Below are 16363 nucleotides of genomic sequence, written 5' to 3' on the forward strand. Positions count from 1 at the left end.
ATTGAGCTTAAATTCCAAATTTTTCATGCAATTGAGCCATATTTTGTATGGGGTAGCTTTTGTGGTAGCTAAAAGCCTTATGGATGTTAAGTCTTTTTTTCTTTCGGAAAAAACCTTTTTTTGGGCCCGGGGCTTGCTCCAATCCTGGCTCCGCCACTGACTGCACGGACTCAGACAGTCTAGTAGAATGTGGTACAATTGCTTATGTGATTTCCTTCATGAGAAGGGCTATACGAGCAATAAAGATTGCCCATGTGTTTTTATACGACGATCCCAAGATGGATTCTGTATAATCTCAGTGTACGTGGACGATTTAAACATAATCAGTACGCCTGAGGATATTGAGGAAGCGAGTTCCTACCTGATGTCGGAATTCGAGATGAAGGATTTGGGTAAAACCAAGTTCTGTCTAGGTCTGCAACTTGAACATTTCCCTGATGGGATTCTAGTACACCAGTTGGCCTACACCCAGAAGGTGTTGGAGAGATTTGAATTTGATAAGGCATATCCTTCTAAGACCCCGATGGTTAGAAGATCTTTATAGCCAGACAAGGACCCGTTCAGGCCAAAGGAAGAGGGGGAGAAAACTCTGGGACCAGAGGTTCCTTACCTGAGTGCAGTTGGAGCACTCATGTACCTCGCAAATTGTACACGGCCAGACATTGCGTTCGCCGTCAGTTTGCTTGCTTGGTACAGTTCTGAACCTACCAAGAGGCATTGGAAAGGTGTCAAGGACGTCTTCCGTTACCTGCAAGGGACCAAAGATCTTGGCCTGTTTTATAAAAGAAATCAAGACCTATCTATTATAGGCTATGCCGATGCTGGGTACCTATCGGACCCGCATGATTGCAAATCGCAGACTGAATATGTTTTCCTTTGTGGTGGAACTGCGTTTTCTTGGAAATCGTCCAATCAAACACTTGTGTCGACTTCCACGAACCACTCGGAAATCATGGCACTATTCGAAGCGTCAAAAGAGTGTGTATCGCTTCGGCGGATGATCGGCCACATTCAGCAGACATGTGGGCTGAACACTGTACAAACCCCTACCATTATCTATGAAGATAATGCTGCTTGTGTTGCACAAGTTCAGATGGGTTATGTGAAGAGTAACCTCACAAAGCATATTAGTCCCAAGTTCTTCTATGCACATGAGCTGCAACAGTTGAACGAGGTGAGAGTTTTGCATACTAAGTTCTGTGACAATCTTGCTGAGGCTTAGAGAGGTATGTGCGTGGAGTCGGTATAAAGCAACGAGAATCAATCATTGTAACGGTTGATCATTGATTAATAAAGATAGTCTTCTCCATATTTCTTCGTGTCATCTACTTTTGCGTGTTCGACTACTTCGTCTACGATACTTGCTCTCGTTCCGCAACCTCGGACCGGACTCGCTGGCGAAATTGCGAAACAGTGTGCACAGTCGGGGGAGACCGGTCACCGGAGCCGGTTGCTGTGTCGATCATGGTGCTCGGCCAGTGACTTCGTGAACGCGCGCGCAGGCCGGGGACCGTGACATCGTGTCGTGACACACGCCGGGCCCCTGCCGGCTATGTGCTCAGGCACGGGTAAATTCATCTCCTTATTTCAGTACGTATAAAATATCTCACGCGTCAACTGTTTTGACACGTATGTGTGTGCGTGTGCAAGTGCAACTGCTGACGGGAGAGAGGGTAACTACACAGGCCGGTCCGTTTGTCAAAAAGTTGGGCGTGCTCGCAACGTCAATTTCCACTAAGCCAAGCTAAAGGTGAAATGTGTCTGATACAACATACTTCCTCCGTTCCAAAGTACTCGTCGCAGAAATAGACGTATCTAGAATTAAATATATCTAGATACATCCATACCTACGATAAGTAATTTGAAACAGAGGGAGTACGACCAAATGAGCGCCCTGGCTTATTTTGCAGGTTCCATGGACAGTTTCCGTGCCACACGACACGATGTCACGATCAATGAACACACAGGATCGATGTTACCGCGAAAGGAGCATAAAAATGTAACGGTACTATCACCTTTGTCCTGGTTTATTGATTCTCTTTGTATCTTATGTCAAATTTTAATCATAAATTTAACTAATAAAATGTTATGCATGTCATAAAAATCATATCGCTGGGTTCGTATTTGAACATAGTTTCTATGATACAATTTTTGATGATATGCATTAATATTTTATTAGTTAAAATTGTGATCAAAATTACCTTACTCGGAATTTAGGCAGTGTGGCTTAGTTGACACGCGGCCGGGTGCAGCTCATCATCGGCAGGTGCATGTGGCATCGCATGCAAGATCAAAGGTCAAATGCTTTCTTTTCTTTTTGCGGGATAAAGGCCAGGCTTTCGTTGGAGAATCAAGATAGGGAAACATGATGCGCATGCAACACCACACGAGGAAAAAAAACACTAAAGATACACTTTAGAACGCCCATGCGGGCCAGGATCAGGTTTTTAACTATAGTGGATTGACTTGTTTTGTGATTGGCTGCAGCCGGTCCATTGAACCCTGCATCATCCGTGCAGAAGGGGTCGTGTCGGTACGTGGTATCAGGTCTCGACCACCGACGCGCCAAAAACAAAAGCAAGTTCGGAGGTTCCAGGAATCGACTGACAAAGGTGATCTATCACTAGCCGGGTACAACCAACGAACGAAACCGACCCACCCGCTCATGAAAAGACCGGCCCGTCGGTTCGTGTCCACAAGAAAGCACGCACGACCGGCGCCGGCTGGAATCCGCGAGACCACACGTGTCTGCTTGGAAGCTGAAAGCATTTGAGCAGTGCGCGGTGGCCACACCACACTGACAAGCTCCTGTCATTCGATGCGTGCAGTGCACCTCGCTTCCTAGAGAGGCAACCGTGCGTTGCACCGAGTCTCCATGGAGCGGAGTGACGGAGAGTAGAGATTCGGTCACCAGGTCGAGGTGCGTGATAAATGCCGGTTGATTGGCTCGTCCGGCCGCCGCACCAGCTCTCGTTCGCTCAGTTGATCACCGGCGGTCGGCGCTGAAGATACGGTGCTGGACCGGTCCGGGCTCCGTGCGTGCTCCTGCCTTCAGCATGTGCGTACATTTCCAAGTGTGCGTACATTGGGGTTTTTTGTGACGGAAATTAATGTCGTTGACTGTGCGCGAGCTAGATCGAACATGCGTTGTTTTGGGAGGGGGGGGGGGGGGGGGGGGGGAGGGGGGGGGGGGGGGGGGGGGGGGGGAGTAGAAAAAAATCCAGTGCAAAAGATAATTATAATTATAAAGAACAAGGTTGAGAACTTGCACAACAATCTCGTAAACAATTTCAGTGTGTCAAGAATTCAAAGAAACCGGCTGAGAAAACAAATTAATATTAATGGTGTTTGGAGTTGTTTTTTTTTCCTCTTCTTAGTTGATGAATTTCAGTTGTATAAGTAACCAACTTAGAAAAAAGTTTCTTAATGGTGTTTGGCAGTTCCTTTCCTATTCATAGTTTAGGAATTTCAATTTCAGAAATTAGCTATGCTATATACAGTGAATATAGGAAAATTCTGCATCGCAAATAGGACATCGTACAAGATAATTTGCATTACGATAATTTCTAGGACACGTACGAGATATGAATTTTTGATAGCATCTCAAATAAAAAAAACAAAGCAAATAAAATCTAATGTATAATTTCAACACTAATACGAGATGGGAATTGCGATGAGAGAGATAAGTATAGTGTTAACCTACTAGTTTGTTACCTGAAGCAATGATATAGGCTTTTCTATTCACAATACAGATCAAATCGTGAGCGACAGAGCAAAGAGATCAGAGGCAGGTGGGCACACCACGGGCGGCGGCGCCGCCTAATCTAACCCACATAGACCTGATCACGCACGAGAGAAAGCAGTTTCACTGCTCCAGGAGAATAGGTTTTTTTTTTGCATCTAAACACACTGTTTTATTATTCTAAAATGTTCATAGGGATACAATTCAAGTCTGGAGGGTTTATAAGCCACAAATGGCGCCCTAAGTCCAGACCAAAGGTGTGCTTAGCAAGGCTATGCGCCTCAAGATTAGTACCGCGACCTTCGAAGATGAAGGTGCATTGCTGAAATTGCTCGGACGTACGTATTTCTTATTTCCTTCACTATGCTTTCATACATACCTCCCGTGCCTAGCTTGATGTCGTTCACCACAACTTTGCAATCTGAAGCAACAAGTACATTCGGCAGCCCAAGATCCAGGGCTAGAGCAAGCGCCTCGCGACAAGCTAACGCCTCGAGAGTCCCCGGGTCCGTGATACTCGAGACTTTGATGGCTGATGAGCCCAAATATTTGCCATCATGGTCCCTGCATATTGCACTATAGGTTCCTTCCTTCGCAGATCTTGAAACAGCACCATCGACTCGAATTTTTGCTATACCTTCAGGGGGATGGACCCATCTTGATATGGCGTTGTTGCTGGATGTATTGGCCACTTGCTGCATCTTCTTTGGTCTACACTCTTCAAGCTCACGGATGTACTTCATAATAAAATGATGAGTAGCCAGCGGATTCTGAAAAATATGTTCATGTAGGGCTTGTCGCTGAGAATACCAGATGGCCCAAAGGGTAGTTAAAACCTGAGTGAATTCAGCTGTAGGAAGGGACTCCGTGAGTGCAAAAATCCACCGCTTTGCATCAGGTTCGGTGGTCTCATTCAAAACCTGAAACAGATCAGGATCTTGAAGAGCCCATACACACCTAGCAACATTGTAGTGAATGAGCGAGTGTTGCCATGAATCTTCTGCTCCACATAAGCCACAAGTTGTAACAGTGGACATGTTCCTGTGATGCAAAAGGTCAGTTGTTGGAATGGACTGCTGGGCTAGTCTCCACAGAAAGATTTTCAGCTTGGACGGGACGTTTATCTTCCAGAAGTTCGTCCATGATTGCTGCTCTTTGTCAGAATCCGAGGAGTCCGACCTGCCCTCCAACCAAGCCTCACGTCTCAATTTAGTGGATACTAACATACGGTATGCAGACCGTACAGTAAATTGACCATTCTTCTCATGTTTCCAAGACCAAAAATCCTCAATGTGACAAGTACAGAGGGGTATAGAGAGTATCGCATCTGCATCTGTGGATAAAAAATTTTCCTCAACAGCCCCCCGGTTCCAACTTGTGTCAGCTAATATCAAATCACCAACAAGCTGCGGTGGGTTTTGGATTCTGCTTGTGATCGGCCTCATGTTGAAAGGGCGTGGGAGCCAATTATGCTGCCAAATGAGGGTCGACTGCCCATCCCCAATGTGCCGTATTAAGCCTTGTGCCAAAGTATCACGCCCTTCTAGTACAGCCCTCCATACTTGAGAAGGAGATGATCCCAGCTCAGCCTGCAAAAAATCACTGTTGGGAAAATATTTTGCTTTGAGGATCTGGGCACTTAGAGAGTTACACTCTGTTAGGATTCGCCATGCCTGTCTGGCTAATAAGGCAAGGTTGAAGCTCAATGTCGCGAAAGCCTAACCCGCCACACTATTTTGGTCTAGTCATCATGCTCCATGAGACCCAGCTCGGTTTTCTCTTGCCTTCTTTACTTCCCCACCAAAATTTTCGGATCAACGAATTTAGATGCTCGCAAAGGCCACGGGGAAGTTTGCAACATGACATAGAATATATCGGGACCGCCTGAGCCACGGACTTGATTAAAACCTCCTTGCCTCCGGCTGACAAAATTTTCTCCAGCCACCCTTTCACTTTATTCCAAATTCTGTCTTTGAGGAATTTGAAAGCACCATTTTTGCTATTACCCACATCAGTTGGCATGGCCAGGTATCTCTCAGAGAGAGATTCATTTGTAATGTTAAGAGCATTCTTCACTTCTGTTTTGAGATTGTTTGGGCAGCCCTTACTAAAAAAGCATGATGATTTAGATAGATTTATTCTCTGCCCCGAAGCATTGCAATAAGAATCCAATAGGGAGGACAACTCGTTTTCTCCATCTACACTAGCTTTTACAAACAGCAGGCTATCATCCGCAAATAGCAAGTGGCTTACCGGCGGCGCCGATGGAGCAACTTCAATACCACTTAGGTGCGATGATTCATTTGTTGTTTTCAAGAGGCACGAAAGGCCCTCTGCTGCAAGCAAAAATAGGTATGGAGAAATTGGGTCCCCCTGTCGGATCCCTCTGGAAGGTACAAATTCTTCAAGCTTAGTCCCATTAAAAAGGACAGAAAATTTTACCGAACTTACCATTCGCATAATTAAGGCTACCGAAGTGGGCGCAAACCCCATCTTGAGCATGATAGCTTCCAAATACTCCCACTCAACCCTATCGTACGCTTTCATCATATCCAACTTCACGGCACAAAATCTGTTCCTTTGTGCCTTGTTCTTCTTCATAAAGTGCAAGCATTCATATGCAGAGATTATGTTGTCAGTGATCAATCTCCCTGGAACGAAGGCAGATTGTTCTTCGGATATGATTTCAGGCAAGATTAACTTCAGTCTATTGGACAGAACCTTTGAAGCAATTTTATATAGGGCGTTACAAAGGCTTATGGGCCTGAAATGAGTCAGCTCGGTTGGGTCTTTTACCTTCCGAATGAGGACAAGGACTATCTCATTAATTACCTCGGGGCTCTCCTCTCCTCGAAGGATACGAAGAACTACAACAGTGACCTCAACACCGCATAACTCCCAATGCCGCTGGAAGAAATGAGCTGGGTAGCCATTTGAAGCCTCGACCTAATCTCCCAATGCCAGGAGATTAGGTCGAGGCTTCTTTGCTAATCTGGATGCTAGTGGGCTTTTGTTATGGGCCTTTTTATGCTTTTAAGGGCACACGCTGAGATTAGGGGGGCAACAAACCTGTATGTGCGATTTTATCTCTCGTCGTGGCCATCGGTTCAAAGCATCGCTTGATGTGGGGGGAGGGGGGGGGGCCCTGCTCATCGAGTAGAAAAAAATCCAGTGCAAAAGATAATTATAAAGAGCAAGGTTGAGAACTTGCACAACAATCTCATTAACAATTTTAGTATGTCAAGAATTCGAAGAAACCGACTGAGAAAACAAATTAATTTTAATGGTGTTTGGAGTTGTTTTTTTCTCTTCTTAGTTGACGAATTTCAGTATTGTAAGTAACCAACTTAGAAAACAAATTAATCTTAATGGTGTTTGCCAGTTCATTTCCTATTCATAGTTTAGGAATTTCAATTTCAGAAATTAGCTATACTATATAAAGTGAACATAGGAAAATTCTGCATCGCAAATAGGACATTGTACAAGATAATTTGCATTACGATAATTTCTAGGACACGTACGAGATATGAATTTTTGATAGCATCTCAAATAAAAAAACAAAGCAAATAAAATCTAATGTATAATTTGAACACTAATACGAGATGGGAATTGCGACGAGAGAGATAAGTATAGTGTTAACCTACTAGTTCGTTACCTGAAGCAATGAAATAGGTTTTTCTATTCACAATACAGATCAAATCGTGAGCGACAGAGCAAAGAGATCAGAGGCAGGTGGGCACACGACGGCGCCACTGCCGCAGGGGCACACGACGGGCGGCGGCATCGCCTAATCTAACCCACGTAGACCTAATCACGCATGAGAGAAAGCAGTTTCACTGCTCCAGCAGATTAGGTTGAGGCTTCTTTGCTAATCTGGGCTGGCCCCTGTTCATCCCCCTGGCTCCGGCACTGAAGCTGTGTGCCGCACCGGCATGCCCCGGTGTCGTTTCCCGGCAGGTCGGCGATCTTTGTCTGGCAACACTGCATGGTGGTTGCGTCATCATGGGCGTGGGCGAATCCTATTTGCCTCTCATTGTCGACCAAACACACACAAAGCAAGCTCCTACACGGGGGAGCTACCACTGTGTACAACATTTTGGTTTTGGGAAGGTTCAAGTTTTAGTTTTTTCGGTTTTGGGAAGCTATCAAAGGGTTTCCTGTCTACTTTTTTTTCTTTTCTTTTTCTATTGTTTTCTCTACCGGGTTTATTTCAAAAAATTTATTTATAAATTATTCACATTGTTTAAAAGAAGTTGCCAAAATTCAAAAAAATGTCAACAAAGTTAATAATGTTTACAAATTTTTTTAAAAATATTCAAAAATGTTTTAGAAAATCTTCACATTTTTCAAAAAAAATTGAAAATTTCTAAAAATCTTTACTATAAAACAAAAATTACGTTTTTCTTCTTTATAACAAAAATAAAAAATGTTCAAGAACTTGCAAAATCGAAAAGGGTAAAAAAAAACTAGAGCAATCGCTCACTACAACACAAGTGCTAAATGGGACGACTGGTCTGAGTGCTCCCTGTGTGAAAGGTCGACTACTTTTGTACCTCTGGTCCTCGTTACTTCACATATAAGATTTGTTTGAAGTCAAACTTCGGAAAGCTTGACCATATTTGCATGAAGAAAAACTACATCTACAACAATAAAGTTATATGATATAAAAATTAAATTCATTAGACATCTAATGATATTGATTTCATTTTGTTGACATTTGTTCTATAAAGTTGGTCAAACTTAGCGAGGTTTGACTATACACAAATCTTATATGTAGAGTAAAAAGGACCGGAGAGAGTAATTAGTGTCAAATAGGATGTCCGGATGGTCTTGTATGTAGCGGGATCCTATTTGCCGCCCGGGTGGTAAATAGTGCTTGCTTTGCTGAGAGCGAGCCTCCTGACGCCTCTTGTTGGGCCCGCCCATGTTTCGTTTTTCCATTTTTTTTGTTCTGTTTGTTAGGTGTTTTTATTTTTTTATTTTCTTTTCTTCTCTTTTTAGTGTATTATACAAAAATTTCACCGTGTGTTACGAAAATGTTCATCATTTATTTAAGGAAGTGTCACGGTATATTACAAAAAAGTTGACTATGCATTATAAAATGTTCAAGATATTTTACAATTTTTAATGTGTATTACAAAAAGTATACTATATGTAAAAAATATTCACCGTATCTCTACTCCTATAAAAATCTGAGTTGGTGATGATGGTGTGCCTGCGATTTGCATCCAACGCGTCTGAGACAAACTATGGCAATTTTACAAATAACCCCCTGCCACTCCAGTTCAGTGTTTAGCCCATCTCTACCCCACCTCATCTAGCGTCATCTCAGGAAAGAAAGAAGGATCTGGACTGGTCGGTGCCGTCGGCCGTTCGCCCCCAGGCTCCATTGCCGACCACTACCACAAACCCCTCATCGCCGTCTCCACCACCCCCTTCCCTGTCTCCCTGACTTCGACCTGGGTAAGTATGCTGCCGATTAGGACTGGACACGAGCCAAGCCGAATTCAGACAGAGCCATGTTAGCTCGCTCGGAAGCAGCCAGCTCGGCTCGGTTGGGTGATGCCAATGAGCTGCATATGGGTGGCTCGGCTCGTTCTGCACTGGCTCTGTTTAGCCTGAGCGGCTTGTGAGTGGATGGACAAGGGAGGTGCATTCTGTGGATGTGCTGTGAGTGATGGTGGTCACCGCCGGCCACTAGGGCGTGCCAGAACAAGTGGCGGTGCGGCGTTGAGGCGGAGGACACGCACCTGCCGACGTTGGTGAGGACGCAATACAAGCAGAGAAGAACATGGGTGGGCAACGCGTGAGCATCTGCTTGCGTGTGTGCGCTCGGCAACGAAAGCATGCCTGTGTGCGTGCGGAGGGGACGGATTATAGATGCGTTGGGAAGAAGAAGAGAATGTAAGAGTGAGGGAGGTGCGAGCAACAGCCGTGTGCGGCGGCGGGGGGGGGGGGGGGGGGGGGGGGGGGGGGGGGGGGGGGGGGGGGGGGGGGGGATGGATGCATCGCGTGGGTCAGTGGGTACATGCTGCTCGTCTAGGTCACCAAATAAAGATAGCTTCGTATTGGGCTTGGGATGCTCTTGTAGCCTATACATTTCGCTGCTAATTTAAAAAAAATACTGAGCTGGAAATGAGCCACAGCCCCAACTTTCACCACCGGAGTCGTTCAAGCCCCAACGTTTCACTGCCTCCCTTGTATTCTTGCTTCAGCAGCCCCAACTGCGACCACAACGTCTGTGTCCTCCCCTGTCTCCTCCAACACCAACCCCCACAAGTACGTTGGTGGCTACGCCCTGCTCATGCATCCTCGGCGGCGTAGCCACCACCTACTATTATTTCCCCCTTCCCGGCAACACAATCCATGTTGATCACACTCTCATAGATGGAACAGAGTGTGGGGAGGTGAGATGCACTGCCCTTCGCTTTCTGATCTGACAAGGACCAATGTATGGGTATTGATGAAGAAGAAAATCTTCTTCTGCAGTTGCAGATATGTAATGGTAACATATGGAAGAAATGCCTATTCTGTAGTTGCTTGGCCCGACTCAGCTCGGCACGGCAAGGATCTAATTATAGGTTCGTCCTATTTTTTTACTTGATTGTTGCATAAGAAATGCCAGAAGGAAGATGTGACATGAACTTGGCTCTTGAACTCAAATAATATCAATAAAATTTAAAGAAATCTTTTGGAAACAAACATGTAGAACTTTTTGTGCAACATTTCATGAAAAAATAACATTAATGTTGGACTAGAAAAATAAACAAATCGTAAAAAAACTATTTTAAAGCTTTTTTTGGCAAAGCACCACAAGTGTTTTTTCTTCATGAAGTTTTGCATGCAGCTTGAACACTGGAACATGTTTGTTTGCAAGAATAGGTTTGTTATGTCTGCTATTCTGTCTGCATTTACTCTTCACCCGGATGCTTGTGAGCTCAAAAGCAGAATGAATATATCCAAAGAAACATATTGCTATTTGTTACACATGAGATGACCACCACGTAAGTTGTGAAATAAACTACTCTAGATCAATGCATTTTGGTTAGCCGTGCAACGCACGGGCATCTTACTAGTACTAAAAAAACTCTGCATGCATTACAAAAATATTTATCGTGTATTTAGAAAACATTCATACATTACAAAAATGTTCAATGTGTATTTAAAAATGTTGGAATAAACCCATCTTCTACAGTGTTGGGTCACTATATTGTTAGTTTGCTACAGGGCTGGTTTTCATTTCCTAGATTAAAATGCATACCTATTTCTAATCAATTCCTATTATGCAAAAGCATTCCAGATAGATTGCACAAAAATGGTTTTTATTTGGATTCCCCTATTTAAAAGTCACATATAATTCCCTTCATATGAAAAGAAAACAAGAGTACTCAATGAAATTCTCTAGGAGGGACTTTGTATCACGACATGACTTGGCACAAGTAGAAAGTATGAAAATATAAAGATAAAAAACACTAAAATGTATTCATCAGAATAGCGGAATAGCAAATTAAGAAACAAAATAAATAAATATAAATCTAATCTCGACAATCGTTTTAATATTATCGACAGAAGAAACATTTCTTCTATCTAAAATAAATCTCGTGGATCCGCCCATCACAACTTTGTGTTGTCATTCTGAAATCTTGCACCATAGGCCCCCATTGACGAGATCAAGCCCCAGAGAGCTACACCACTAGATCCAGCATACGCCCACACCAGAGCGTCGCCACTAGGATCCACATAAGCATGAGAATCGACAATCTTGCATGCCTAAAGCACCGTCACGACAACAACCACCATGAGCGCGACCTCTGGGTTGGGTGACATCTCCGCGCATCTGCCCACATGATGCGTACGTATATAGCGGCTTCTCCGGGTCGATGAGCTCCACCACCACCATACCGATGGAGGAGAAAGGAGACATTGTCGTGCCGACCCTGTGCCATCCACCTGCTTGCTGCCGCTATGGCTACACGGGGTTTTGCGCTGCTCCTCTCGCAGCCGCCGCCATTGCGACTCTCTAGTAATCGAGAGCCACGAACGTACTGGATGTCGTAGAGCTGACAAAGGCAGTAGGGGACGTGGTCAAACTCCCGCCCCAGATGCCTACCCAGCCGCTAAGCCTGGTCATAGTGGGAAGTAACTTAGACTAGTGTCATGCATATGACACTAGTCTATGTTACTATCTTTATAGTGCAAAGTGTCATAGAAGTAGTATTATATATGGTTGCATTTATTAGCTTATAGACTCAACATTTCTTGGAAAGCATTACATGATGATAACATAATATGTTACTCCAAACACCTCTCTCCTCATTAACTAGGTGCCACATAAGCAAATTTGTTTTAGGATGTGTTATGTTACTAGCTAAGTTACTCCCACTATGACTAGCCTAACACGACCATGCGGGTTGCTTCCCCCGCCGCCTTTGCTCCTCCAACTGTAACGGCCATTGCTCCCACCGAAGCGACGATGTGGAGGATCAAAACAGACATGGTGGGGTGGGGGCAGCGGTGCTCATTGAATAGCAAAGAACCATCACAGATAGTCGGCCATCGTTGCTAGGGAGGCGAGATGCCCTTTTTTCAGACTAGGAAGTTTCATTCACTCTTTTGGTTGATCAGGGGCGAAGGCAGCCAGAAGAACTTGTGGGTCATTGCTAGTTTTTTGGATATTTTTTTATAGTGTATACAGTATTTGTTCTCTAATTGTAGCCTGTTTTTTTTTTTGGCAAAATGTTGCGGAGTTAACTGACCCCATAACTTTTATATAGAATTGCCACTGCGGTTGATGACGAATTAAAGGTCGGGCTTGTCTCAAATGTTCGATCTAAAAGCATTATATGGTTCAGATAACTCACCAGCACTCTCGAAATCTGCACAAATAAACAAAATGAGAAATTAAATATATTGGTGAAGAGATGGGACAAGGTTTCACAGATTCAGAAAGAACACAAACTTGCCAGGCATCCAAGGAAAGCCAAACCACTCAGGACGGTGGTTAGAGGATATACAACCGGACCCCCTATTTTCTCCCTAAATGTATGTAACATCCACCCGGCCAGTGCCCGGTCGAAAAAGTTGACCCAAATGGACCCCTCACTTAGTCCCTATACATCCCGGACTGACCAGCACCCTTCAATTTGGGACCAAACATAGAGACGATATGAGGGCGCCGGACGCGACCAGGCACCCCGCTCCAGGTCATAGCAGTCCCACCTACAGCCATCTGAAACTCCTTCCTCTCTTATCTCCGCACAGCATGAAGGATGCAACAGCGAGGTGGTCGTGTTGCTCCTCGCGCTGCGAGGTGGGACAAGTAGGCTTTGTCAAGACGGCCGCACCCAAATTTTAGTCCCACCTCACCACGAGGCGGACGCCGACCGGTTTAAATAGCCGCGCTGGCAGATGTCAGCAAGCTTCTCTGTTGTTGCATAGGTCGATCAATTCTCGCTGCGTGAACGAGGTAGCTTGACACTAGATTGCATTTCATCAACTGATGATTGTTCATCGAGTGTCAAGTTCATCTCGTTCATGTATATACGTTGATAGCCCTACTACAATGGAAGTGATTTTTTTCATTGAATTTTATTTTGGCCTACACTCTTGCACCGGAGTGCACCTTGCTCGGTCAGAGATGTTGTGAGTCAAAAAGAGCCGTGCAAACATCAGTGTTCCATTTGTGAAGGAGATAGACCATGATTATGAATCTTCTCTATGATGAGCAGAGAAGATTTATATTGACAGTCTATCTTCTTAACAAAGGGTGCAATGATGATTAAAGCTTATCGTCTCTGGACGACTCAGCTATTTAAGTGGGTCGACTAGCTGCTCACACGGTAAGGTGGGACTAAGCATTCGAAACCCGCCGGCCTAATACGGATGCGAAAAATCTTAAGTATGAGCAATTTATTCGGTGTTTTTTGACAGCCCGGCCCAAACACGGACTAAAACATCCAAAGTGATCGACGTGTATTTGTTTGCATGTATTAGCTGTTTTGAAAATAGGATTTGTGATTGCAAATGATAAATTTTAAGACCCGCCAGGTCACTGTTCGTGGGGGCGTCCGCCGAGCCGTGGAGGTTGCTGCTGTAGATTCCTAGTGGATTCCAAAAACTGTTCCACGTCGTCACCAGAAATGACATGTCCGGCTTATGTTCAAAACCAAACGGGTAAGCTGGTTTTGTGCTCGTCACTTCACACTCACGCACCTCAGGATCATGTGAGCCCAGAGAAAAAGTGGCCAAAATCAAATGCAAGTTTTGAAGCTCGTTGGCAGCTGCGTTAGTGAGGCGGGTTTGAAGAGAAACATTCAAAAAGGAAGGTGAAAACAAAATAAAATGTTAGCCAACAGATGGGTTGCAAACTTGCAATGCTATTAGCGAGTTGATGACAGTGAACAAGAACAACAAGAACTGGTGTTCAGAAGGAACGAAAAAATGGAGAAGAATTGAACAACAAAGTGAGGACACACATACTGTTTATTTCTTTATTACATTTCGTTGGTAAAACCATTACACCGTGGCCTACGGGCCAATCAAAAAGCTACGGTAGGAAATTTCCTGTGTTGTTGCTTACGATCGGCGAAGCATAAAATTGACAACCTGATTCACGCCACCGTTTTCACTGTTCACCCTTTCCACGCAGCATGAAAGGACAGAAAGTTAGACTCTGCGCAAGGTAAACCTGAAGAAATGGAACCCGCGGAGAAATTCTCAAAGAAAACATAGAGGCCGGAGCAAGAGCTAACCTTTTTTTGCGGGTTTCTGCTGCTGAGCAGGGCTGGGCTTGTGCTGCTGCTGTTGACGACTTGTTGGATCTTTCTTCTTGCAGTACGAGCAGCGTGTGCAGGAGCAGCCAGCAGTGTTGGTAGTGTCCTCGCTGTCCACGCACCGTGATTATATAGGTACAGATAGATAATACAGTTAGACGAAGCTCAAAGCCAAGTGTAAAATGCCAAGAAAAGAAAGATATATGCAGATTCTCAGAGGAAGGAGAGAGGCTGCAGATCTCATCCCAGCGAGTCATCCAGATGATGAGCGTACCTTTTCTTGTCTGTCTTCGCCTGAGCGGTGGGCTCCACCCGCTGTCGATCCGGCCGGTGGACTTCGTTGTGCGGATTACGAGCCTTGGCTGCGGGCTTTACCCAGGCTACCGCGCCTCTCAACAACCCCGAAGTCCAGGCGACCCACCCCTCGTCACCCTTAGTCCCTAAGAGACCATCGTCAAACTTCCCCATCGTACCGTAGGCTAGCTCAGGTCGAGAGCTAACTAACCGTGCGTGCGATGAGCCGATGATGGTGTTTGCGCAAGGTGAGTGTGTGACAGGATGGCATACACTCGGCTGCCGGTGGACGGATTTATAGGCTCTCGCCCATCGCCCATCGCCCGGCCGCTTGACCAGATGGAGCTGCCCGGTCCGTTCGTCATATTCAATCGTTCGAGTAGTTAATTAGCCATGAGCTAGACGACGTGATCATGCATGACCTGGAGCACGGTGTACATGGATGATTGCTTGCCTGCCCACAGCCCACCTGCTCCATTGATCGATTACGACGATTAGAATACTTCCCACAAGCCGAAACTAACCAACTAGAGCACTTTGGCTGTGGACAGACGCCAGATCAGCCAGAACGTGGTGTGAAATACTACTTGCGGCGACTTGACCCGACGGAGCGCCATTGTCAATGCTTTCCGGCCGCGCGCGGCAGCCATGCACCCACCCAAGACGCGGCTAACAGCACGGCAAGTCATCCACTTCATCCATGCATACTCCATACTCTACTCGTTGGCTGATCGACACCAGGCCAATGCAGCTTCCTTCCTTCCTCGTCACTCCCCGGCCGTGCTGTGGTATACTTTTAGTTTTTTCGACGAAGGGTGAATTTTATTACTCAAAATAAAGCAACAGGAGGATACAAACATAATAAACACACACCCGGTCTCTGCATAATTAAGATGCACACAGCCAACACCGACACACACACAAAAATCGCCGGCAACTAGCAAAGTCATATAAGGCCAAAGCTATGTCTAAGCAGTGAAAAAGAAAAAACGTCATGAAGCGATAAAAATCACGATCTACAAACTACAACAATGACTATATCCACACCAACCATCTTATGACACTACAAGGACAACGATATTCTTCAACAACAACGCCTTCAAGAAGGGAGCGACGCTCGAGTGCCGCCGTCACCGGAACCAACCACCAAAGGCCAGTGTCTAGATTTTCACCCTAAAGAAACAGTCCGAGTATATCCGAGCAATGCCTTCAACAAGGTAACAATGACAGAACATCATCATTGCCAGGTATAACCGTCAAGGGCCAGACTTAGGTTTTCACCCCGGAGCTTGAGACCAGGTACTCAACAAGCAACACCATCGAAGTCAATCATGTGTTGTCTCCACCACTTTTCCGCGATCCTTTTCGATAAAGGGTGGATTTTATTAACTCAAAATGAAGCATCAAGAGGATACAAACACTATGAGCACACACCCGGCCTCTGCATAGCTAGGATGCACATAGCCAACACCAACGCACACACACCACACGCTACAGAATAGCAAAGTCATATCAGACCAAAGCTATGCCTAAGCGAGAGAAAAAAAAACTCGAA

The 16363-nt window shown here is 45.1% G+C and overlaps 1 protein-coding gene across 2 annotated transcripts; it reads right to left on the bottom strand.

Annotated features, from left to right (window-relative positions):
* Positions 1-14193: 14193 nt before the first annotated feature.
* On the bottom strand, positions 14194-15087 carry LOC125523554. 2 transcript variants are annotated; one of them, XM_048688580.1, is made up of 3 exons: positions 14789-15087; positions 14494-14624; positions 14194-14369 (listed from the first exon to the last, which is right to left on the bottom strand). In XM_048688580.1, the coding sequence occupies exons 1-3, from the start codon at positions 14980-14982 to the stop codon at positions 14353-14355; spliced, it is 342 nt and encodes a 113-aa protein (XP_048544537.1). In that variant the 5' UTR covers positions 14983-15087; the 3' UTR covers positions 14194-14352. The 2 variants fall into 2 exon arrangements, with proteins under 2 accessions (XP_048544537.1, XP_048544538.1); XM_048688581.1 differs by having other exon boundaries at positions 14194-14378; positions 14789-15085.
* Between the last annotated feature and the right edge of the window lie 1276 nt (positions 15088-16363).

The sequence above is a fragment of the Triticum urartu genome, chromosome 7 (assembly GCF_003073215.2).
Source record: "Triticum urartu cultivar G1812 chromosome 7, Tu2.1, whole genome shotgun sequence".
Classification (NCBI taxonomy): Eukaryota; Viridiplantae; Streptophyta; class Magnoliopsida; order Poales; family Poaceae; genus Triticum; species Triticum urartu.

What these genes read in the sequence shown, in the direction of transcription:
- LOC125523554 (XM_048688580.1), bottom strand. Translation starts at nt 14,982, where the DNA reads ATGGGGAAGTTTGACGATGGTCTCTTAGGGACTAAGGGTGACGAGGGG. An exon ending in GCGAAGACAGACAAGAAAAG is followed by an intron (nt 14,625 to 14,788) that starts GTACGCTCATCA and finishes GTGCGTGGACAG; the next exon opens with CGAGGACACTACCAACACTG.